The following is a 26,457-nucleotide window of genomic DNA, read 5'->3' on the forward strand; positions in this document are numbered from 1 at the left end:
GGAGGGTTCTGCCAAAGTGCCACGTTGGGCCGGGCAGCGGGTTTGAGGAGCCGGCTCCCGGCGCCACCCGGGGCGCGCTCGCTAGGGCGCCGGCCGTTGGGCGGCGCGGGACGGCGGCGGGAGCTACAGCGGGACCAGCGCGTCCCGCCCGAGGGTGGCTCTGGCTGAGGGTGGCGGGGTCGGGGGAGAGCCCGGGGCAGCGGCCGAAACGGCAGGGCGGCGGCAAAGCCCGCTGCCCCCGGACGTCCCCGGCGACATGCTGGCAGATAACCTTGTGGAGGAGTTCGAGATAGAGGATGAGCCCTGGTATGACCACCGGGACCTCCAGCAAGGTGAGGGCGAGGTCGCTGGGAGGTTGGGGGTGGGAATCCGGGGGTGGCAAGTGTGGAAAGTGCTAGAAAGTTCCTTAGGCTGGAGGTTTGGGATGCGCGGCCAGGGGCTTCTCGCGCTCACCTGGCAACGGATCCGCCCATCCCGACCGCAGAGAATAAGCGCGCGCGGCCCACGGCCCTGCGGATGAGCCACCCTGGCTGATGCTTGGCGCTTTAAGAAAGCGCTTGCGGCGGATGAGCGGATCCATCCCCTTAGTGGACTTCTGAGGTGGGCAGGGGTGAACCAGCTTGACTTGCTCCAGAAGCGAGCTGCTGACCTGGCTCTGGGTCGTGCTGCCCTGCCCGCCCCACTTCGCCTTTCATGGTCCGCAGACTCTGCAAGCCGCTGCAGGTGGTGGGGGGGCAGTACTGCTGTGCGGTACCCGCGCCATCACTCTGTGGGAATAATTTTTTGTTATCCCGTTTTCCAGAAAGCAGAAGCTAAAAGATTTAAGTGGATTCCCTAAAGCCGAATATGGGAGCGAGTATTTTTGATGCCACACACACTTGAAATGAGGAGCCTGTAGACACTTCAGATCTTAGCATCCCAATTTATAACTTACCCAGTGTTAAACTCTGTGTGTGTGTTTTAATTTATTACTTAGCCATCATTCATCAGAGGCTAAATGAAATTATTTGAGGGCAGCTCTCTCGTGTCCTTATCTTTGCATTCGGATTTTCAATGAAAAATAATCCTTCCTTGGACATCTCCAGAGACAATCTCAAGAGTGTCCCCAGTCTGAAGCCAGTGACCCATTTTCTTCCACATTCATAGCAGGATTTGGTGTTTGAGGACACCGATAGACCCTTAACACCCTGCTAGACTCCTTTAATTCTCCCAATAGCACCAGGTGCTGCAATAGTTACCTCAGGCTGAAGTGGATATTGTCGGGGAGACTAGGTATTCACTGTAGACTCCAGAGTAGACATTCTTAACCACCATACAGAGGGGTCCTCAGGAATCCTTTCAAGCATCCTGCTTGTGCTATTCTGTGTAATTATTCCCACTCCAAACTTTTCGTGAAAATTAATATCTTTTTGAGTTGGCTGTTAAACACCAGTGAATCTGACAGGGGCGGTGGGGGAGGGGGGTAGTTTTGAGCTTGAATGACCCGTACGTAGAAAGTAGAAAGGGAAAACAGGAGAGGTGGTAATTTGCCTTTTTTTTTTTTTAAGTTTCTGTCTGTCTTGATTTCTTAATGTGCAAATGACCTAAGCCCAAACAGATCCTGTACTACTATAATTGAAGCTGCCTAGCAGCTACAGTGCCAGTTCTCTGTCACATTTCTCTGTGTCCAGAAGACAAGTTTGTTAGACATTTAGCCTACTTCACACTGGTCCCGTAAGGATTGATGACCTGCTTTGATACTTGAGGACTGAAGCAACCACGGTGAGATTGCAACATTTTATTATATGAAAGCAGTTCCTATAACCCAAGCAAGAGATTCTTCTTTACCATATTAAAGAAGAATGCGAAACCTTCAAGGACAGACCGGTCTCCCATATCTAACATCATATATAACACATCATAATAGAAACTTAATTTAGTATTTGTTGGCCTGAACTGAAGCTGTCACACAACAGCTCTCCAGTGCCCTGGTCCACCCATCAGCCAAACCCCCCTCCACAGGAGGTTATCAGGAACAGACAGTTGTAGTATCTCAGTCTACTGAGTGGTAAACAAAATATGTTTGGGGCTGTGTGTGGAATTCTTAACTTCTGATCTAGATGAAGGTGTCACAAGTCTGAACAAACCCTAACTTCTGGGCTAATTTACTACTGATTTGCATTTGGGGTTTCTTGTGTACTTTCCAAAGGTTTTTACATCTGTTATCACAGTGGACTTTGCCATGGCTTCTGTATCATAAACATATAAAGTACAAATGGAAGATAGGAAATCCTGTTAGCTCATTAATATGCCCCTGAAAGAATGACGGCTGCTCATTTGAGCATCTGTTCCCCCAATTTTGCTGCCTTATATGTTAAACAGTTTTGCGTATATGGTGTGCTGGGATTGAGCCCAGGCCCTCAATGCATGGTAGGTAAGCAGTGTACCACGGAGCCAGCTTAGAACTACCTTTGAACAGAGTTTACAATTGTTTCTCAAGAGCACACTGTTTTTTCTAACCTAGGTATTAATGTAGGCAGTGACACCACTTGCTGTAGCCAGCTATTAGAGAGGCAGGATTCCCACTCAGTGTGTGCTGTTCATGAATCTACTCACCAGAGACATCTGGAGATGCGAGTAAATGTACACCCTTGGCATTTGCTGCTAAGTAGTTTGGGAACAGCTCTGTCTCTGTGCAGATTAAGGAACTCTAGTCGTTTATCATGTGTTCTGCATGACGTTTATTAACTTATGTAGTAGATTTATATTGGATACATGGCCTAAAATGCTTTACAAAAATATTTACAATAGGCTGGGCCCTCCCACACCAGTCACTAATTAAGAAAAAAACCCTACAGGCTTATGTACAATCCAATCTTGTGGAGTTATTTCTCAATTTTGGCTCTCTCTCTCTGATGATAATACTATACTGTGTGTCATATTGACACGCAACCTGCCAGAGTGTATGTGGAAGTCAGAGGAAGACTTGTGGGAGTCCCTTCTCTTGTTTCTCCGTGTGGGTCCTGGCAGCTGAGCTCAGGTTATCAGGCTTAATGGCCAGTGCTCTTACCCACTGAACCATCTCACCAGTTCTTATTTACTTTCTGAGATCAGGTCTTGGTGTGTTAACTCAGGCAACCTCAAACTCAAAGCAAGCTCCCTGCCTCAGTCTGCTGAATGATGAGATTGCTGTGCCTGGTTTTTCTTCAGTATATTAATTATTGTGTGTTGGAAGCAAGTTCCATGCCCTGTAACCTGTGGAGGTCATAGAACAACTTCGTGGAGGCAGATCTCTACCACCTTTACATAGTTCCCAGGATCAAACGCTGATCCCTGGGCTTGGAAGGCAAATGCCTTTCTTTGTCCTTTTAGCAACATTTTATTTTTATTGTTTTTTTTATTTTCCTTTATATGTATGTTTGTGTGTATGTATGTATGTATAGTAGAAGATGATGTCTGATCCCCTGGAACTGGAGTTGTAGGCAAGTAATCCACCATATAGATGCTGGGAACTGAACCTAGGTCCTCTGCAAGAGCAGCAAGTGCACTTAACCTCTGAGCCATCTCTCCAGCCCTATGGCCTGCTTCATAAAACAACTTACCAAAAAAGGAAAAAGAAAAGAAAATCCAGCTGAACATACAGGAACATGGCAGGTGTGATGGCGCACACCTTTCCAGGTGAATCTGAATTCAAGGCCGGCCTGGTCTACATAGCAAGCTCTAGGCTAGCCAAGGCTATATAATGAGAACATGTCTTTAAAAATTTTTTTTCTCTAAAGCATTACGAGTATTACATTTTTTTATCTAGTAATAGCTGCCACTATTTAAATAGACAACTGTGTTAAACTTTGTTAGGGCCTTCCTTTCTAGTCAGAATAACAAAAACATTCTTACCTCAGTCAACTCTGGTCTCCTATTCATATCTTGTTACATGTAAAGCTGCGCAGAGGCCAGAGATGCTTTGGTGAGGAGACTTGTTAGAGGACTGAGTTGGCACACTAAGAATACTGCCAGTAATCTCTGGGCACAGTCTTTTCTGGGACAGCAGGAGCCTTCTGTATAGGTGATGATGGCACTTGCTTTGAAAAGTGCCCCCAAGAACAAGGTGGAAAGGCTTCAAAGACTGGCTTTCCTGTAGACCAACTGCCAGTGCAGTTGTCACTGGTGGAGCTTTGCAAGCTTTAGAACAAGGGCTTGGGTTGCAGGTGTATAGATCACCAAATGAAGTTGCAGTTTAAAGGAATGCTGAAATTCCTTTGCAAGATGAGTAGGTCTTTCTAAATTTCAGAATGAGCTCATTCCTGAATTTCTAATGTGTACTTAATTGCTGAATCATTGTTTAGAGGATCATTAAAACTGACACTATTGGGGTTTTGTATGTTTGTGTTGAGGTTTCGTGTGCATGCACTCAATTATAGTAATGTCGGCAGCAGACATTGTGTAGGAGCGTCACCAGGTGACACATTTGACTTTGTAATGGGAAAAGCTTTCAGCCTTCGTGTTACTGAGTTACTGCTGCAGATACAACTAAGAGAATAACATCCTCAGCTTTTTTATTTGTCCCAAGTTTAAGAAACAAGTAAAATAAAAAGACTGTAATAAGTTCTGAAAGAAAGCTCTTAAAAAGAAAGTAGCAGTCAGCTACTGACGCCCCAGTGCACGACTGAGAGACTATTACTTAAAGCTAGCAGCCTGTGCTGAAACTAGAGCATGATGGGGCTCAGGATGCGTTCAGTGGTCGAGCCCTTGCTTTTGTGTATGAGGTCCCCTAGCATTAAAGAAAACACTTTACATGCCAAGACTGGTTAATAAAAAGAGTATCAGACGTATAGATCACTGATACATTTAAGTCTATGATATTTATAGTGACTGCCTAAGCCAGGCCAGTTCAGTAGGATTTAGAAAAGACAATGGAAATCCTTATTGTAATAGATAAACAGGTGTGCAAAGCTCTGGAAGTGTAAGATTTCCTTTCCTTTTGTGCGTTAATTAAAAAGTAAAATTAAAGGACATTCAGCATTCTCCTGTTCCCTCCACCAATTACTTAGAAACGCTTCTCGGGCTTCCTGCCAGCTCTTGGCTCTTTTTGGTTATGGAGGCCAGATGCTACACAACAGGAAATGATGTGTTTTAAAGACTGGAACAGTCGGGTGTCTTTACACCAACAGATGAAGTCATGCCCTATTATACAGTGTGACCTCATGGTGTATTCTTGTAGTTACGCTTTGACTTGCTAGAGTTCTAAACATTCCATGAAATATTCAAGAGACTGAAGCTTCAGGTTACGACTGAGCCTGGGGCGGACTCTGTTTAACTGCAACCTAGGACTGAGATGAAGATGGGTCTCAAATTTTTATTTGTTGTTGGCTAATGGGAAACAGAGGGAGAGGGAGAGAAGGAGGGGGAGGGGAGGGAGGGGGAGAGAGGTGGGGAGGGGGAGAGGGAGAGAGGGAGAGACTCTACCTCTACAGTAGCAGGAAACATGCTACCGTCTGTTGTAACTGGCATAAGCAGTTTATAACTGAATGGAAGTGTGAGGAGCTCAGGTCTTGGTTCTGAAGACGTTTCAACTCAAAAGTTTTTGTAGATTCAATTGGCTTAGTTTGGTTTTATTTTTTTGAAATTAGTGAGAAATGACCTTTATTTTGTGAGAATTGTTTTTTATTTATATTTTCCATTATGTGTGTTCATTGCATATGGTACTGTGTTGTGTACAAACATTCTCATGAGAAAACAGTGCATGATGAGACTGTTCCCTGTTATCTGCCATCCATCCTTTAGTCCTCCCTTGCCCTATTGGTCCCTTTTGCTCCCTAGACAGTTTTGCTTACTACCATGTGGCTGGCATGCATGCATGCATACATACATACATACATACATACATACATGACTATCTGTGTGGCTTTGAACTCGTGGCAATCCTCCTGTTTCTGCCTACAAAGTGCTGGGATTATAGGTGTCAGTCCTTCACCATGTTCGTTTATAGTTCTTTTTGGTTCAGTGAAAAAAGCTAGTAATTTGGCTGGGTGGAGATGTTCTTTCATTGGATGAGCCAGCCAGAAACACCCGAATGTCTGAACTCTTCATTTCTCCGCACCGTCACTCACAAGTGACTAAAGCCCTAGCTAGACTAGAGAGCGTTATAATCTCCCCCTTGAAGTGGACATATTTCTCTTCAGCCTTGAAACTATGCAGACATGGGTTTGAGCATTTAGTTCAGTGGTTAAGTGCTTGCTTAAAATGTAACAGAGCCCAGGGTTTGAGCCCCAGCATTGAAGAAGGGAGAAAAACAATCTACTTTGAAGTCAGGCATGGCAGGAGGTGGGGGGGGGCGGCATGCTTATAATTCCAGCTCTGATGATGTGAGGCAGAAAGATTGAATTTAAGACAGCCTGAGTTATGTAATGAGACTCTGTATGAAGGGGTAAGGGGAGGTGGTTAGGGAGGTTACTTTAGAGCACTTGTCTCGTGTGGGCAAGGCTCTAGTGATGGGAGAAGAAAACACTGCAGGTGTAGGTGATGAAGAGTCCTGGGACATGAACCTTTAGTTAGAACCTTTAGTTTAGAACCTTTAGTTTCTATGAGTATTGGCTGAGTACTTTAATAGTTTTGTCCTTCTGGTTGTCTCATCTGAAAAAGCTAGGTTTTATATCCATGAAAACATACCAAGATTAATGTCTCTCTCTCTCTTTTTTTTTTTTTTTTTTGCCGCCTTTCTATATTGAGGGTATTTATTATGATGACTTATTGTAGTCCAACTCCCCAACAATGGTCAGCTATGAATGGGAAGTCCAAGAGTCTAGGAGCTGCTCAGTCCCACAAAGCTGGTTGTTTCAGCTGCTCTTCTGTAGAAGTAGGTTCCAAGAGACGTGCTGGCAAGTAAATGGCGAAGGAGAGAGAATCTTTCTTCTTCCAATGTCCTTATGTAGGTCTCCAGCAGAAGGTGTGGCCCAGATTAAAGGTATATACTACCAGATTGACCTTGAACTCAGAAATCTCCATAGGTTTAAAGACGTATTCTCTTGCCTGGGCCTATCCTTTCCATAGCCACAATGCCTCAAAATCTCCAGGTCAGAAACTTGTATCTTCCAGCCTCAAGATCTGGATCACATGTGAGCCCTCCAATTCTAGATTGTAGCTCATTCCACATATAGTCAAGTTGATAACCAGGAATATCCATTACAGATGGGTATGACAGACTTCAACATAATCTGTCACTTCAGAAATGGTAGAGAGAAAATAAATAAACCTCAGGAGATCCTTGGCTCAGCAATCTAGCTGGATTTATTAATTTCAGGTTCAGTGATTGATACTGTCATTCAAAGGTGTCTATAAAATGGAAATAAGTCAAGCTTCTTTTGGTGCACAACTTTGATTTTAGCACACACCAGGCAGAGGCACCCAGATCCCCAAGTCTTCGAAGTGACTTCCAGAACAGTCAGGGATACTCAGAGAAAACCTCCAATAACTATTTACCCTTCTGTGAAAGATGTAACCGTCCTCCATTGTGCCCACATTGTCTCATGCCCACATTGCTTCTTTGGGTCTGTGACTTATATAGTGTGGTTATCCTGTACATTTTATCTAATATCCACTTATAAGTTACTACATACTGTGTATGGCCTTTTGGGTCTGGGTTACTTCACTCAGGATGATATTTTCTAGTTCTATCCATTTGCCCACAAAATTCATAATGTCCTTGCTTTTAATAGCTGAGTAGTATACTGTGAGACTGTTAAAGGCACCCTGGTTCCTGGTTGAGCTAAGGCTCCAAGCCCCAAGATTAATGTCTCTTAAATGCTTTCAGTTATTGGTAAAAAGTTTTAGCTTGTGAATACAAGATGGAATTTGATTGACTTCTTTACTGGCCTATATATAATAACAGTAATAGATATTTTTAATATTATTAAAATTTTAAGAGAACACATTTAGCAATTATCAATACAGTTTCATTTTTGAATAGTGATAAATTTTTAAGGTGACTATGCTGGATGAGTGGTACACATAGTTTAACCTTGGCTGCTTGGCAGGATGAGCAAGAAGGTTTTCAATTAGAGATCAGCCTGATCAACAGTGGGACCTTCATTTCAAGAGAGAACATTGTTAAGTTTCTTCTCAGGCCCTTAGCCCAGTAGTCTCAGGGTTTTGGCCACTTTTGTAGAGAGAATCTTTACATACTGTGTGGAAGCATCACCTGTCAATGATCTATAATCACCTATGGCCAGTGAGCTGAGGCAGTATCAGTAGGTGGGACATGCAGGAGAGAGAGAATTCTAGGAAAGTCAGACATGGAGGTTCGCCCCTAATGCTGAGGAGAGGTAACCATGTAGTGGGACTTAGAATAGAATAAATGGGCAATTAAGTTATGAGCTAGTCAGGGAACAAGCCAAAGCTTTAGGCCGGTATTCATAGTTAAGAAGTCTGAGTGGTAATTTCAGGGAAAAAGGCTGGTGGACAAGCCCACAGTGACACACTTTAGCAGTGTAAGGTATAGGTTCTAGGTCATGGAATGGATCTTAAATCTATTAGTAATAATATAAAAAGTGGCTGGCTCCCATAACATTGTGCTCATATTTATTGCACCAGAATATCTTGCAAGCAAGTCACTGTTGTAAGTCACAGGGTTTGTAGCCAGGTAATTAATGTCCAAAGTACCTTCCAGCGCCACAGGGTCATTGGGGTAGAGCTTCTAGTCAGGTACCAGCTCTACTAGGGTTCAATAATGAAACTCTTTTAAGTGTTACTTTCACCAGTAGTGCCTTAGCATTAGGTTGTGGAAAGCAACCAATAGGTTGTGATGTTTGGGGGCTTCCAGGGAACCGTTTGGTCAATTACTCAACAAGATTCAACCCAAGCTTGGCACTGGGGGTTTTACTTGGTGGCATGTCTAGTTGGGGCATTGTTTCTCCTATTATTTGGTGACCCATTTATGTCCTCTTCTCTCTCTCTCTCTCTCTCTCTCTCTCTCTCTCTGTGTGTGTGTGTGTGTGTGTGTGTGTGTGTGTGTGTGTGTGTGTGTGTGTTTAAGCTTCTATAGTAGATTTTCACATGGATTTCCAAATGGCCTTTAGTGTTCGTTGTTTCTCCTCGTATCTCCTCCTTTTGCTCCTCTCCAATCCTGGGGAGGATCTGGGAAGAGTTGGGGGAAGGTAAACACATAATCAAGATACACAAGAAAAGTATGTGTTTGGAGCTGAGCTCACTGATGGACAGCAGGTTTGTTGCTTCATTCTCCCTCCCCCTTTTTTTTGGTGAAGGAAAACCAGCACAATGCTAATTATGTTGTTGGATGGGTATTACTATATTTCGTGATACATATTTGTATTCCAGTAGTTGAAGTAATTTACCATCACATAGAATACAATTTAAAATGTCTCTGCCGTGGCTTGTAACATCTTACACGATTGCTCTTTGGCTGCTTCTCCCATTTCAACTCACTCCACTCCCTTTTCTTGCTTTCTTCCTACTGGCTGTTTGCCAGGTTATAGAATATGATAAGTAATTTCCTGGCTCTTCCATGATGACTTCCCATCTTTCAAGCCATAGCTAAAATTAGATTCCTCCTTGCATAATTTAACCTTTTGCCCCTATATTCAGTATCAAATTAATCAATAAATCCTTTCAGCTTTTACTTTGTAGTCATGTTGAAGTCTGTTCCTTTTCTCCATCACCAGTGTCTGATCTGAGCCACCATCCTTTTTCTCACTCCTGCTTACAGTGTCCTCTCACGATGCTCTATCTTGGTCTCATACCGTGTGTCTCATTTGTGTGGCAGTCAGAATCAACCTGCCAAGCCTCCCTAGTCTCTCCACCTACTTTGAATAAAAAGCAGTGCTTGATCTCTTGTTTAGTCCTACCCAAGCTGGCCTGCCTTGGAGTCCCTCTGATTTACTCTCCATATCCTACTCTGCTTCAACATGGCCTCCTTAATAGCTCCACTCAGATTCCTTCCAGGGACTTTTTACTTGCCTTGCCTCTGCCTGGTATTCTGTTCCCTCAGATGTATACTTCCTCAGTTTCTTCACATCCTTATTATAGCATGACCTGTGGTTTAGCCTCTCTCATCCAAACTCCCCCATACACCTTCCTTGCTTTACATGATCTCAAGTACCTGGTGCTCTCTGTTTTATATGCTATTGTGCGCTTTCTCCCATAGGCTGTAAGCAATAAAACCTGAACTACTTATATTCCCCAATATCGTAATCTGATCTTGCTGAATATGTACGTATCCAAGTGTGTGTGCGTGTGTGAATACAATTGTCAAAGAATTGTCAAAGCACCATTTGGACGGCGATGGTGCTATCACATTTGAAGATTTAGTGTTTATGTGCTCTCTAGCTTCCCCTAGTAACTTAGGAAAGTCAACAAAGTAGGAGCTTCACCCATTCTGCTCTTGTAGCCAGAGTTTAGAATGCCTACCTACAAACATCTTTAAACCAATTGCAGCTTAGCTTGGAAAGACTGTTCTGTATTATTACTTTTGATATTTATAATATGATATTAACGGAACAGTTGTTTCTCAAAACAAGACAGTTAAGTTTAGAGACCTTTACAATCCCTGTCTGGGAGCTAGGAAGATGGCTCAGCAGTTAAGAGCATGTACTGTGTCTTAGTCATGGTTTGTATTCCCACACATACACAAAATCATGACCATGAAGCAAGTTGGGAAGGAAAGGGTTTATTCAGCTTACACTTCCACGTAGCTGTTCATCACCAAAGGAAGTCAGGACTGGAACTCAAGCAGAGCCGGAAGCAGGAGCTGATGCAGAGGCCATGGAGGGATGTTACTTACGACTTGCTTCCCCTGGTTTGCTCAGCTTGCTCTCTTATAGAACCCAAGACCACCAGCCCAGGAATGGCACCACCCACAATGGGCTAGGTCCTCCCCCCTTGATCACTAATTGAGAAAATGCCTTATAGCTGGATCTCATGGAGGCATTTATTTCCTCAAGGGAGGCTCCTCCTCTGTGATAACTCCAGCTGTGTCAAGTTAACACACAAAAGCAACCAGTACATACTGTTCTTTCAGAGAGCCAAAGTTCAGTTTCCAGCACCCACATGAGGCAGCCTACAACCACCTGTAATTCCAACTCTGGCTCTGTGGGCCTCTGCACTCATTTATACATACCTACACAGACAGACAGACACACAACTAAAAATAAACATTTAAAATCACTGTTCTAGAAAATGTTAGGTCTGGGTCATGACCTTTCAGCCTAGAGGTCATGACATTTCCCACTATATATCATAGAGCTGACCCATAAAATGCACTACAGAGATAACTGTTTCAATGACCTGTGTCACCATAATTGCTGGGCTTTCCTCCCCCGTAAAGGCATTCCCCCTATACATCCCCCTTACTGCCCCCCCCCCATATTCCCCTGCTCTGGGGATCCAACCTTGACAGGACCAAGGGCTTCCCCTTTTTCTGGTGCCCCCAACAAGGCTATTCTCTGGTACATATAATTGCTGGGATTTTTAAAGTAAAAGCTTTGTGCTCTGGCAACCCCAGAGCTCAGCCACCTATCTTCAATACACCATTAAAGAGACAGATGATAATGGAAAACAAAAGATTTATTCAACATGGCTATACTGAGAATAGGAACAAATATGAGGGGCCTGATGACTGCACCTCCATGTCCATTTAAGGACTTGCTAACATGAGATGTAGGTGACTAGAGGACAGGAGGTTTATATAACTAAGCAGTGCCGGTCAAGGTGTGGTCCTACCTACGTTGTTTCAGCTCTGGTCTGTCCTGTAGGATGGACTGACAAGTTGTCAGTCAGAACTATGTGGAACACAGCCTTTCCTTTTCCCTGGTAGGGGGTTCCTGAGGGAGATTTTAATTATTTGGGGGACAGGGCACAGGTGTCTCTTGAGATTATCTATCCCGTCAGGGTGTTTTTCTTTTTATATTATTACTAAGTTTCTATTCCTCGGATTGTAATATAACAAAACCTGTCTTCTTCGCACATATGCCTAAGAAGGCAATTGACAAATAAGTTTTAAAATCGAGAAGCCAAATGTGGTGGCTCATACTTGGAATCCTAGCATGTAGGAAGCTGAGGGAGAATTGCTATGACTTCCCAGGACAGCCAGGGCAGAGGGGAGGGGGGTGGAATAAAATAGAATCCTGGCCCCATGTTTAAGGAGGAAGCATGAAGCAAAACTGTATTGCTGCTTTGCTTAAAAGCTGTGATAGGTCTGGGTGGTAGTGGTACATGCCTTTAATCCCAGCATTCAGAGGATAGAGACAGGCAGATCTCTCTTGAGTTCAAGGCCAGCCTGGTCTGCAGAGTAAGTTTCAGGACAGTCAGGACTCACAGAAAACCCCTGTCTTGAAAAAACAAAACAAAAAAGATATGATAGGAATTGGGGTGGGGAGAGACAGACTTGTGAAACAAGTATCTTCACCACTGGTGTACTTCTTCATTTCTTGCATTAATATTTGGTTGCCTTGAGAATCTAGGATAATAGGGGGTTAGAGGGAGAGCTCAGTCATTAAGAGTGTGTCCTGCTTTTCTGGAGGACCTGGATTAGGTTCTTAGCACCCACATCAGTAGCTCACAGCTACATGTAACTCCAGTTCCATAGGATCCAATGCATGTGTCTGACCTTCAGCAGTCCATATACTCTCATAGACATACACACACACACACACACACACACACACACACACGCACACACACACACACACACACACCTCTTCAAAGAAAAAAAGTGAAGAGAGTCCAGACAACAAACTTTGCTTTGACAGTTGTGTTCACAGTAGCTTGCTAGAAATTTTGGAGTCTGCTCAGAGGCCTGTGTCTTTGGCTCAGAGAATTCCTCTCAAAAGCAGAATGTCAGGATTTGAATAATTGTATTACCAAATGATGATCTTAGAACTGTAAGACTGAATGGTCATTCCTGAAATAATGCCCACATCTCTGTGAAGTAGGCTGCTGTCTTTCATGTCTGACAGGGTGCATGAGAGACTACTTCACCTGCTAGGAGGCCCCAGGTCAACTGAATTTTAAGTAGGACTCCGATTTCTTTTAGGTCATTCTGTATTCTATTGATCTGACTTGCATGTGCTGGGACTTGCTTCATTTATTTTAAGAACTGGGTTATATAAAATGTTGAAGTAAACACACTGAATTTGCTGTTTGTTGTTTATTGTGCTAGATCTCCAACTTGCTGCTGAACTCGGAAAGACGCTACTGGATCGGAACACAGAGTTGGAGGATTCTCTTCAGCAGATGTACACAACCAATCAGGAGCAGTTACAGGAAATTGAGGTAATTTACTCATTGAGAGGTGCATTCTCTGTGATGTGTGGCTGTCTGCTGTTGTCATGGACTGCTAAAATAGCACTGAGAAATAGTATTCAGCTTCCGAGTAGTCTGTTTTGAGAAATTGAACCACCAAAGACACTTTCTTTAGGTTTTCCTAGTACGTAAGTCTGCTCTGATTAAAAAAATAAAGTTTTCTCTTCAACCTTGGTAAAGTGTACAAGAAGTAAACAATCTAATATATGCCAGTATATAAAGCAAAATTAAGTTATATCTAGTTTTTTAACTTTTTTTTCTTTCAAAAATGAGTTATGCAACATGGAAGGTATTCAGAAAAGCATGAACATGCAGAACAGCACACATACAAAGACTTGTGCATACCCCGATTCTCAGGGGAGAGAACTGCCCACACTGTTAACATTCCCTGCATACTCTCCTTTGGTGGCACCCCCTCCCTCCAACTAAACACCATTCCAAATTTAGAGTTAGGTAAGGAGGTTTGTTGTGACAGTATTTGATCTTATAGTTTGCTAAACTTACCTGGGCCTAAACTTAAAGAATTAGTAAAATTCTTGTTATTTATTTGCTTATTTATTTGAGACAGGAAGTGTCGTTCTGCAATCCAGGTTGGTTTCAGTCCTTCCTGCCTCAGCCTTCACAAACTTTTGTGAAGTAAACATACCAGTGCAGCCAACACTCAGATAAGTAATGAAAACGTTATCAGCCAATCACTCACCACCCCAGTAACCCGCACCCCACCTAGACACCCTGGGTTAGCCTGTTTGAACGTCACGTGAGTGCAATGACTTGTGCAAATTTTAACCTAACTTTTTCTTGGGTTTCGTTTGCTGCTGTGGATTGTGAGTGCTAAATGCAGACTCTGTCCCTGAGTTACGACTCCCCACACCTCTAATCTTCAACACCCAAGCAGAGGCAGGTGGACCTGTGAGTTTGAGACCAGCCTGATCCACAGAGTGAGTTCCAGGACATCCAGGATAACATAGAAAAACCCTGTCTTGAACATTTAGAGAGAGAGAAAGAAAAACAATTATGATTGAGAACCAAAAGGTTAGCAGCACTTACTCCATCCCCCAGAGAGATCTAAATGAATTCAAAACATTATGGAACAAACTAGTGAGTGGGGAATGAGGGATACTGGTCAACTGGTAAGAACAATAGGAGGAAGTCTCTAAACTCACTGTGAAGAACATGAGGGGCAGGGGTGTTGAGACAGGGTCTCACCATGTAGCCCTGGCTATCCTAGCACTCATCTGTAGACCATGCTGGCTCAAATTTGCAGAGATCTGTCTGCCTCCCAAGTGCTAAGACTAAAGGTGTGTGCCATGATGTACAGCTTCCAAAGACTGATCCTAATAATACAAGTATTCTTCCGAAGGCGTTAGAGCATTTCAAACAGTCATCATGAAAGATGATCAGTGGTTTGTTAAGTATTGTTTTTGATGTTTAAAAATGGCTATCAAGGTGACTTTCCTTGGAGCTGGAGTGGGAGGAGAAAACTAACTGCTGTACGTTGTCCTCTGACTCCGTATGTGTGCCACGGCATGCACACACCCCAGATGAGCCACACACACCCCAGATGATCCGTAAATGAAAATTTAGAACACTTCTGTTGTCTGTTTTAAAGTACACTGAGCCAGGAGTGGTAGAGCATGGCTTTACTCCCTCCACTTGAGAGGGAGGCCAACCTGGTCCGCATGGTGGGTGCCACCAGGTCAGCTAGGACGACATAGTTGAGACTTTGTCACAAAAATAAAGACATTGCTTAAGTTTTAGTATGATTTGTAAAATATTATGTGTGAATATTTTTTTATGTATTATATGTGTGCCTTGTGCCCATGGGAACCAGAAGAGAGCATCAGATTCTGTGGAACTGGGGTTATAGACAATTGTGAGACAACATGTTGGGTACTGGGGTTGAAGTCTGGTCCTCTGGAGTAACAACAAATGGGCTGCTGAGCCTTCTCTCAGGCCCTCACATTTTTTAAAAAAGTTGAATAAGCTATTGAAAGTATTGGTTTTACTGGCTACAGAAAGGCCTGTAGCTTGTCTGAGTACTGATTTGAAGACCCAATTTTTTGTTACATTTATTATTCACCTTAATTTCAGAGTTAGCCTGAATAAGGCCTTGTTTCAGCACACACCACACACATGCACCCCTACCCCTGGATGCCTGTGGAGGTCGTAGAGTCTCCTCCTCCTATTCGGGTTCTAGGGATCAAACAGGTTTTCAGGCTTGGTGGCCAGTGGAAAAGTAGCTCTTGGTTGCTTGTTTGTTTTCAGGTCCTGGATGTGAGAGAGAGGCTATGGGGGATAATGGGATTTGACCTGATCTTTCCTGCAGCCATGTGTTCTTGTTACTATGTTGCTTTGACACTTTCACTGTCCCAACAGAAGTTATACTTGCCTATAAAGGTTCTACTTCACAGCATCCCATTTTGCAAGAATTCATTCCTTCTTGGGAACAGAGGGGTAGGGGGAAAAAAGTGTGTGTGCACGCATGCGCATGCACATGCACATATGCCAGCACCGAAGACTGATGTGAAATATTTTTCCCTATTGCTTTCCAAAAAGTCTCTCACTTAACCTGGAGCTTACAATTTAGGTAAACCCAGGGAATCTTTTGTCTTTCCCCCCAGGACTGGGATTACAGGTGGACACTGCCATGCCAGCTTTTTTTTTTACTTATTTTATGTATAATTTATTGTTTTTAAGACAGGGTCTTAATATGTAGTTCTGATTCTCTGGGACTCACTATGTAGACCAGGCTGGCCTCAAACTCACAGAGATTGAACTGCCTCTAACTTCTGACACAAAGCCCAGCTGTGTACGAGTGTTTACCGGCATGTATGTAAATGCACTGCAAGCCTGTTTGGTGTTAGAGAGCAGTTTAAAGGCTCTGAGCACTTAACTCTACCTCTGGAGACTTGTAGATGTGCGGAGGGAGTAGTAATGGCCTGTGTATTCAGAGACTTAGGCGTAAGTCCTTGATTATATTTGCAAATAGCCATGTAAGTCACCTCAGGTCTGTCTGCTTCACTGTGGAGCGGTGACAAATGTTAGCACTGTGTTGGTACAGGGTGCTCTGGAGGGATGACGGGATCATGGGAATGGTATGTTTTGGACTTGTGTGATTATCACATCATTATAGATTTTTCAGAATATTTGTAGTGGAAGAGTCTTAATTAAAAAAAAAAGTGTTGATTTAGTTGGCCGTAGATCTTAAAAACTTGGCAAGCGAGGGCCGGGGAAAAGGCTCAGTTGGTAAAGTGATTGCCGTGAAAACATGAAACCATGAGTTTGGATCCCCTGCACCCACCCACAAAGCAGCCAAGTATGATGGCATGTGTCTGTAATACAGTGGCAGCAGGGACGGGTGGATCCCAACAACCAGTGTCTGTGGGTGAACTCAGGTTCAGAGAGAGACCCTGTCCCAAAAACTAAAAGACAGACATCTAGGATCAGCCTCCGTCCTCCACACACACATACACACCAAAGCCCTCTTGGTATGCTTTTAGTATGTGATCTTTATTTTCATAGTCCTCCTTTCCAGCCCTGTGTGTCCTATGGTAAATATATTGCTGTAATTGGGGGAAATATACTTTTCATCATTTATTAGGAATTATTTTTCACTGTTATTGAATGTTATTTTTGCACTAAATTTAAAAGACTTGGCTGTAGTCCTTGATTAAAGGATGGTGCTCACGCTGCTGGGAAACCAGATTTCCATTTTTGTTGTTTTGTTTTTGTTTTGTTTTTTTGAGACAGGATCTCTTTATATAGCCATGGCTAGCCCGGGACTGCCTAGGTAGACCAGGCTGACCTCACCCACAGAGATCCGCTTGTCTTGTCTCCCCAGGGTTGGGGTTAAAGCTGTGTGCCATTATGCCCAGGTCCTTTTCTTTTGAAGGATGAGTTGTAGGGTCTGCACTCAGGTGCTCATGTCTGCAGGTCAGCACTGATGACCTGATGTTCTTGTCACAGGTTGGCATTTTTGTCTACTTTGCTGCCAATCCCACATCCCCCATCCTGCATTGGTGGTTTTGGTTTTGGTTTTTGGTTTTTGGGGTTTTTTTTTCTTGTATCCTTTTTCCCTTATTCAATATATCAATGGTGTCCCAGGTTCTGAATTGAGAAAATGAGTCCATGTATGAACTTTGAGACGAATGGTGGAAAAGATAACCTTTTTCCATCTATCAAAGTGAAGAAAAAATAATAATAATTTGGAGCCCAAAGCTCTAAATGAGGGCAGTGCTGAGTAGACAAGAGTAAGTCCTCTGACAAATGCATTTTGTGTGTAGGAATGAGGACAGACCATCTAGGTCCCTGCAGTAAACTTGCATTCGTACTCTAAGCCAGTAGTTTTTCTTGAAGTTGTTGACCAGGTGACACCCCCTGTGACTGATTATTGAAGACTGAATGGCTTTTCTGATTAATTTTGGCTTAATTTAATTAAACTAAACTGCCACCATGTGGAAAAACAAGCTCCTTGGCATTCTTGGATTATCCTCAAAGCCAAGTCCTCTCGGGCTAAGATATCACAAGTTCTTCAATGGCTTCATTGTGTTTTTATCACAGGTTTTTATATCATGAATAAGAGGCACTTTCTGTAGGTGTTTTAGCGGCCAATTTGCATGTTGACTTATTTCCTATGTGTTGGCCACAAGCCTAAGGTGACAGTTTTTTTTAAAGAGACTTAATTTGGGGACCCATGCAGTGTGTGGTGTGTATTATAACAAGTATCTCTCCTTCAGGTTTCTGAGTGTCACATTGGAGTCACGGAAATAGGAAGTCTAAGTGGGAATTAGTGGTTAGTAGGCTTTTCTCAGGAGGTCTGTAGCCAAACCCATCACAGAAGCTTTCAAAACTCAACCTTTCTTGACATTTGTACTCTGAATTGTGTGGTGCTGAACATAGCTGCTGTGAACAGAGGTCTTGAAATAGATATTTAGCTAATAAATTGTAATCCCTACTAAATATGTGAGAAGTGGGCTGTATAGAGAACAGTAACCATTCCTTTCCAGAAAGTGACAGTCAAGAATTGAGGTGATTGTTCTGTTGTCTTGAGAGGAGTGAGGGCAGTGCTGAGTAGACAAGAGTAAGTCCTCTGACAAATGCATTTTGTGTGTAGGAATGAGGACAGACCATCTAGGTCCCTGCAATTGTCTTTCAGGTGAATCTTAGCAGTGCATAGACAAAGTTTAAAAACTAATTCTAAATAAAGATGACAGTAGCTGCCGCTTCTTGAACACGTTCATCATTTGTCAGACACCAGACTAGACTCTGTATCTTACCCGTCATGTAAATAAATGCATATGTGAGAGGCCAGTTTAACTGAGTAAAACATGCATTTTTATATACATCAGAGATACTCAAGTGAGTGGTTCTCTTAAGAGGCAGGCAGCTTTGGAGTTTATTTTACACACTGTGATAGATATTCCTGGTTGTCAACTTGGCTACATCTGGAATGAATGACAATCCAGAAATGGAGGGCACACCTGTGGTCCAGAACTTGAGGCTGGAAGAAGGCACAGGCTTTTGATCCTGTAAGTGTTGGATGACGCATGCTTTTGACTTGGATCTTAAGGCCTAGTATCCATGGAAGTCTTAGGCTCAGGCAAGGTGGTACATGCCTTTAATCCCAGGAGACAGAGACAAGCAGATCTCTGAGTTTAAGGCCAGCCTGAGACAGAGCAAGTTCCAACTGAAGAAAAGCTTAGATCTGGGTTAGTGGTACATGCCTTTAATCTGAGCCGTACACCTTCAGCACTGGAAGAATCCAACCCAAAAGCTTTACTGGTTTTTATCTACTTGTCGTCCAGGAAGATGCCACACTTAGAAAATGGAAGTCCTTTTCCTCCATCTAATCCCTGCTCCAAGAATATACTGTTCTGCATTATGGTGTATGCATTAGGCAGGGCTCTCTAGAGTCACAGTACTTATGGAATATCTCTATATATAAGGGAATTTATTGTAATGACTTACAGTCTGTAGTCCAACTAGCCCAACAATGGGCTGCTTCATAATGGAAGTCTTCATAAGGGAATGGGAGGCTTACATAAGGACGATGGAAAAAGAAGGAAAGGTTCGTTCTTTTTTGCCTGCTTACACTTACCTGCCAATACATGTGTCAGAACCTAACTCAGGATTCCATCTTCTACAGAAAACCAGCTGAAACACCCAGCCTTGTGGGACTGAGCAACTTCTAGACTCTTAGACTTCGCAGTTAGCTCTGTTTGTTTGAAAGAAGACTGTTGAACTCCTGTGCAAGTGTTGCATACCTGTAGTCTCAGCACTAGGAAGCTGAGTCAGGAGAGCCAAAGGTCGGAGCCAGCGCTGCTGGGATATATAACAGACATTTTCTCAAAAACAGAGGTCACTTGGCTCTGATGGTACTTGAAGAGCTGTGTTCAAGGAGTGTTTGTAAGGTCTAGTCTGCTACCATATGCTTATATTTCAACACCTCCCCTCAGCCCCGTTGTGTCCTGAGGAGTGGGAGTGTTGTGTTTGGAGTAGATGCTCCGCTTTAGTGTGTCCAGGTGGAGATGGGTCGGGAGGGAGTCCGGTGACCTGGCTGTGGAGTTAAGATGTGCTTATTCCCTTATCCTCCATCTTCAGAAAGCAGTCTTAGCGGGACCAAAATAAATACCTGCTAAGTCTCAAGAGCAAGGACAGTAGAGATAGCATCCCTGTAGAGTAGGAATAACAAGATTTTCATATATGTTAAGTATTTGGTAAAATTAATGTATTTTTCACTAGTTTTTGTCTGAATGCCTCATTCAGGAAAAAAAAGGGTTGATTTTTGTTTTTCAAGCAAAAAAAAAAGCCATCAAAATCCTCTACTTTAAGCTTTTCCTTCTTTTTTTCCTTTTGGTTAAACATTTTTTAAACCTTTTTAAAAAAGATTTATTCTTTTTATTGTATGAATGTTTTGCCTGAATGTGTGTATATGCACTTAAGTGTGTGCCTGATGCCTGCGGAAGTTAGAAGGACCAGGCGCCCTGGAGCTGACGCTAAGAGAGGTGGTAAACTGTTGAACGGATGCTGCCAGTGAGCCCTCATGTTCTCTGTAAGAACAAGTGCTCAACCACTGAACCGTCTCTCCAGTCTCTGTTAAAATATTGTGTTTAGATTTTTGTCATGTTTTTCCAAGTTTTCTTGAGAGATTATATTTCATTTTGGGTTTTCCTTCTGAATGTCGAGCATATAGTTTGTAAAATTAGTCTAGCCTCATGGAACGTAAGAGTTTTAGAAAGCATTAAATTAATAGAGCTAAGCACATCAAGAATAGCTTGTGCTGTTTTTATTGTTAAAACAGGTAGTTTTGTTGGGGTTTAGCATTCTCTTTTCCATTAAGTAAGCTGATGACACTGGTAGAGTAAAAATAATTCACATTTGGTCTTTGTCCCTGAATCGTGGCTTAAAAAGTCTTGTAAAACCATTATTGTCCAGAGTATGAGGGATGGCCCACATTATTAGCTAGCCAGGAGAAGTGTGGGCAGATAGCAATCAACTTTAATTGCCAAAGCCTTTGACAGAACTCTAAAACAAGGCTATGGGAGCTTCTGGGCTAGCAAACATCACCATGCCAGGAGGGTGCTGAGCCTACAGGTGGAGGCCCTAAGCCCTCACCTGGCATTAGTTGGTGTTGGAGAACCAGAGAATTGGTGTTAAGCATGCAGGTTATCTTATCTGTTTGTGTTACCTGATCTCACTCCTCTTTTACAGTACCTGACCAAGCAGGTGGAGCTTCTACGGCAAATGAATGAGCAGCATGCAAAAGTTTATGAGCAGTTAGATGTTACAGCAAGAGAACTGGAAGAAACCAACCAGAAGCTAGTTGCTGAGAGCAAGGCCTCACAGCAGAAAATCCTGAGGTAAATTTCTAACTCTTACAGGGGCAATCTACAAAGGAATTAGTATAATTCGAAGTACAATGTGCCTATAGAAGGTTTGGGCAGTCTAGGATAAGGGGTTTTTCTGGAGAAGGAAGATTAACTGTAAGTTCTTTCCAATTAAGAAAGCCAAGTTTGAGTGGCTCACCTAATCCCCTTCATTGGTTTTGATCTTAATTTAATTTGACAAGCAGTGACTGGCTTCTGTTTTATTCACAGCCTGACAGAAACAATTGAATGCCTGCAAACCAACATTGATCACCTCCAGAGCCAAGTGGAGGAGCTGAAGTCTAACCAAGGAAGAGGGAGGCAGAAGGCATGTGACCAGGAGAGACCAGCACCAAGCTTTTCCTGTCTGAAAGAGCTGTACGACCTCCGCCAGTAAGAGCCTGCCTTGCTGTGGATTTGCAGACTGGGACCAGCCATGTCATGACACGTTCTAGATCACAGTAGACGGAAAGCTCCATTGCCAGGATCGCCCCTCGGCTGCTAAACCACCAGTGGTTTAGACAGAGCTGCTGACCAGAAACCTATCAGGGAGCGTTCCTGGGTGTCAGTAATTTTATGAAAACAGGTTTTTTTTATTTTTTTTTCATTTTAATTTGTTAAATATTAGTTTAAAATTAGTAATACTTCCATTGTAGTACAGATTTGGGAGTTGTATTTCACTTTAGAATGAAAGAAAAAATGGAACCTAGAAGCTAGATTTGGTAGCTCAAATTCCAGCACTCAGGAAGCAGAGGCAGGCTTTGTGAGTTCTAGTCCAAAACATAGCAAGTTCTAGGACAGTTAGGACTACACAGAGACCTTGTCTCAAAAGACAAAAGGAGTATTTTCACCTAAAGAAATAACTAATATATAGTGTTGACTTTGAGTCTTTAATAATGCTTACTAAACACCTATTATACTGCAGTTGATATCCAGAATTGATGGCCAAAATGGACATGCTCTGTGTCCCCCAAGCCCTTCATTTTAATGGAGAGCTCGATGCTCCATAACCAAGACACAGATAGGTGCGAGCTGCCCCAGACTGAATAGGACAGAGGCCAGTTCGTACGTCTCACACTTTGCTTTTTCTCACATTACTTATGGCGATTTGGGGCTTTTGAGATAAGGTCTCATTCAGCCCAGCTGGCCTCAAACTCCTGATGTCCCAACCGCTGCTGAGATTACATGTGTGCATCCAGCACTGGCCATGTTCTCCAAGGGCAGACACTAACTCTCCTCAGGTCAGAATTTCTAGGTGTGAACCTAAAGCTGCCCCGGTGGTTCTGATGTGGATCTGAGGTTAAGGTCCAAACATTGTTTTCCTCAACCTTGGTTTCACATTATGGAAAACATTTTAAACTCCATAGGTCCCGGCAGAAGACCAACAGTGTCCAAACCAATGGTGTGAGCGCTAGGTTTTAAGATCACCACCCAGCTGATAGTGACCTCCAACTAGTGATGAGAATCTCTGCCCACCATATTTCCCAGTAAGCAGCTGTATTCTGCTGGTCTTGGAGTGGGTTTTCTATACTACTTTTAATATTAGGGGGAAAAAAATTAGTTACAAAAACTGTATTTGTTTGCTTTCAAGAATTTGCCAGCCTTATATAGCCTCATATATCCACTGCTTGTAGAATGGAATGGGCTAAAAATTGATGTCATGGTTCTTAAAAGACTTAGTTGAAAAGCAGCCTCCTTTGCAGTGCCAGTTGACTTTTCTGTATTTCCATGTTTCCTCAGACACTTTGTATATGACCACGTGTTCGCTGAGAAGATCACTTCCTTGCAGAGCCAGCAAAGCCCTGATGAGGAAGAAAACGAGCACCTGAAAAAGGCAGTGACGATGTTGCAGGCCCAGCTGAGTCTAGAGAGGAAGAAGCGAGTGAGCGTGGAGGCAGAGTATAAAGTGGTGCTGAAGGAGAACAGCGAGCTGGAGCAGCAGCTGAGTGCCACAGATGCCTACCGAGCCCGGGCACAGGAGTTGGAGGCAGAGGTGGCCGAGATGCGGCAGATGCTGCAGGCGGAGCATCCTTTTGTGAATGGCGTTGAGAAGCTGGTACCCGACTCCCTGTTTGTTCCTTTCAAGGAGCCCAGCCAGAGTCTGCTGGAGGAAATGTTCCTGGCTGCTCCAGAAGCACATAGAAAACCACTCAAACGCAGCAGCAGTGAGTCGGTGCTCAGCAGCCTGGCGGGGGATGACATCATGAAGGACCATGAGGACACTTGCATCAGGAGAGCTAAGGCTGTGAAGCAGAGGGGCATCTCCCTTCTGCATGAAGTGGACACTCAGTACAGCGCCCTGAAAGTGAAGTATGAAGAGCTCCTGAGGAAATGCCAGCAGGAGCAGGACTCACTGTCACACAAGGCTGTGCAGACCTCCAGACTACTGACGAGGGACCTGACGGGGCTGGTCCCACAGTCTGAGGCCGGGGCCAGTGGCTGGGAACCCACCCCTGTAAGCCCAGAGCCCATCAGTTCCCCCACCACTACACCTCCAGAATACAAAGCACTATTTAAGGAGATATTTAGTTGCATCAAGAAAACAAAGCAGGAAATAGATGAACAGAGAACAAAATACCCATCTCTCTCCCCTTACTCGTAATGAGACCTCCAGTTGTAACCGCCTGTTCTCTCTCACCCAATGCCCCTTCAGACTCATAAGCGCAGTCTCCAGAGCTTGATGTTGCTGATGACACTTGCCTCGTTGCTTTGCTTAGTTGGCAAAAGCAGGAAAAGAGGTGACTGATAATATTGATTCCAAGGTCCTAGGAAATCTCGATAGACTGGCCTCTGGATAGAACATTGATTAAACTGATTTCCAGGAGAAGCCCCAGGACTAGCAGAGGGAGATCCATGTACTTGGGAGTAGGCTGACGTACTTAACAGTGTAGGGTAAAGGGCAGGATTGGAACAAAACTAAGGCTGCTGCTGTTGCTTTCATATTCAGCTTCTCAAACTACTTGGAACCCCAAGAACTGCCTAACTAAAATACTTCTCACAAACACTGTCATTCAGAAGAGTGTTGAGAAAGCAAGACTTATCTGAAGAAGATGACATTAACAAGCTCCTTAAGCCCCTGAAGTTTTATTGCATCTGCTAGCACTTGAATGATGACTGACAGATCCTAAGTAGCCAAATTCAAGTTAATACCAATTAAAATGGCAAATTTTGGTTTAATCAATGCCTGTTTGTATCTGCCCAGCATTCAGTTGTTTTACTCAAAGCTAGGAATGTAATAGTAATTCTGTTTTCAGGTGGAAACAGCAGTCTCTTAGGTGTGATCCATACTGGCCACTTGGCAGCCACGAGCTGCTCCTCCCCAGTTCTTAACCATTCCAGACCTGCAGAATTCCCGTCTCCTTCATTACACAGTATTGATGTTCTGACTGTGGAAACAATCTTCCTCTCACTTGCACACTTTTAATTTAAAAATATTTAAGAGAACCGTGGTTCTGATTGTTGTATATATTTTTCTAAAGGCTAAATAAAGCTATCTTATGAATGTGAACAATGGATCTACTGTCTGTCGTTTTTCGTTTACAGCTGAAACCAGCTGGCTTTCCCCAGTATTTCTCAAGGGAGTTGGAAGTCATTTCCCCTTGGTTTTTGTTTTTGTTTTTAAGCAAGAAATCCTTGGGATTGTATAACTTAACACAAACTCTACCTATGTTGCTAAATATTATGATTAAAAACATTTTCCACAATTATTTTCATTATTTCAGAAGTGTCTGGCTTAGTTCTAAATTCATTGCACTTAACTAGTTGATTGTTAAAGCTTCTGATCATGGGTAAAATAACTTTTCAGTGTTTCACTATTGGGCTAAGACAATGGTTCAGTTGAGTAAGGTGCTTGTACAAGCACTAAGACCTGAGCACTCCACAGCACTCATGTGAAAGATAGGAGCATGGTGGGCATGCACATGCAACCTCACCACTGTGGAGGCAAATCCCAAGGTCTAACTGGCCCTAGCCAATCTGTAAACTCCAAGCTCAGGGAGAAACTGTTCTTAAGAGTAAAGGCTGGGGGTTGGGGATTTAGCTCAGTGGCAAACGCAAGGCCCTGGGTTCAATCCCCAGCTCCAAAAAAAAAAGAAAGGGAAAAAAAAAGAGTAAAGGCTGGAGCAGTGTCTCAAGCAATGGTTTATTGGTTAAGAGGACCTGAGTTTGGTTCCCAGCACCCACATTAGGCAGCACACCACTGCCTGTAACTCCAGCTACAGGGGTTTGCAATGTTTCTGACTTTGAGCATGTGCAAGCACAGTTTTTTTTTTTTTTTTTTTTTAAAGAATAATGGGTAAGAAGACACTCCATGTCAACCTTGGGCCCACATACATCGACACAAAATAACAATAGTTAAGTGTTAAGATGAGCATTGATTCTAAATTAGGTGTGCTTTTGAATTGTTTTTTTAAACATTCTTTGGGTTTTTTTTTTTTCCTTTTTTAAAAAGTTTTATTTTATGTGAGTACACTGTCAGACACACCAGAAGAGGGCATCAGATCCCATTACAGATGGTTGTGAGTCACTATGTGACTAGTGGGAATTGAACTCAGGACCTCTGCAAGAGCAGTCAGTGCTTTTTTTTTTTTTTTTTTGATTCTTTTTTTCGGAGCTGGGGACCGAACCCAGGGCCTTGCGCTTCCTAGGCAAGCGTTCTACCACTGAGCTAAATCCCCAACCCTGCAGTCAGTGCTCTTAACCACTGAGCCATCTCTCCAGCCACTCCACTAGATGGATGCTAGGTTTCTCATAGCTATGTCAATGGATTTTTCTGAGAAAGGGTCTCATGCTGTTGCTGAGCCTATCCAGTTTACTATTGTTAAACTAATAGCAGGAAAACCTGATAGCTGATAGCTTAGACTTAATTTGTTTCACTAATAAAGTTATATATTCTTTGGCTTTAATTTTGGAGATGTATTTGCACTTTTTGTTGGTAGTGGTGGTTTGTTGGTTTTAAAGCAGGTCCTCTTGTAGCGCTGGCTGGCCTGGAACTTGGTCTTACATACATAAGGTCCTCCTTATGTAGCCTCTGCCTCCGAAGTGTGTGCAACTGCTGGACAAGTTGGTGTTCCTGTTAGCCATTTGTATTTCCCTTTGTTAGCGAGCATTAGTGCTTAGGAAGTATACTTACACAGTTAAGATTGCAATATCTCAAAAAAACAAAAAAAAGATTGCAATATCTCATTTTACTTTGAACTTGCCAAACAAATGTATAACCTTATTTCTTGATTGGTCTCTTGATTTGTCTCTGTCTCCTGCATGCTAGAATTAAAGGTATGCATGCCACTGTGCCCAAATAAAA

The 26,457-nt window shown here is 43.1% G+C and overlaps 1 protein-coding gene across 1 annotated transcript; it reads left to right on the plus strand.

Moving 5' to 3' along the window:
• The first annotated feature begins 42 nt into the window (after positions 1–42).
• Cdr2 (cerebellar degeneration related protein 2) lies at positions 43–24,670 on the plus strand. The gene is made up of 5 exons (XM_032892754.1): positions 43–332; positions 13,148–13,260; positions 21,001–21,149; positions 21,387–21,548; positions 22,896–24,670. The coding sequence occupies exons 1-5, from the start codon at positions 257–259 to the stop codon at positions 23,755–23,757; spliced, it is 1,362 nt and encodes a 453-aa protein (XP_032748645.1). The 5' UTR covers positions 43–256; the 3' UTR covers positions 23,758–24,670.
• Positions 24,671–26,457: the final 1,787 nt, after the last annotated feature.

The sequence above is a fragment of the Rattus rattus genome, chromosome 2 (genome assembly GCF_011064425.1).
Source record: "Rattus rattus isolate New Zealand chromosome 2, Rrattus_CSIRO_v1, whole genome shotgun sequence".
In the NCBI taxonomy this organism is placed as follows: domain Eukaryota; kingdom Metazoa; phylum Chordata; class Mammalia; order Rodentia; family Muridae; genus Rattus; species Rattus rattus.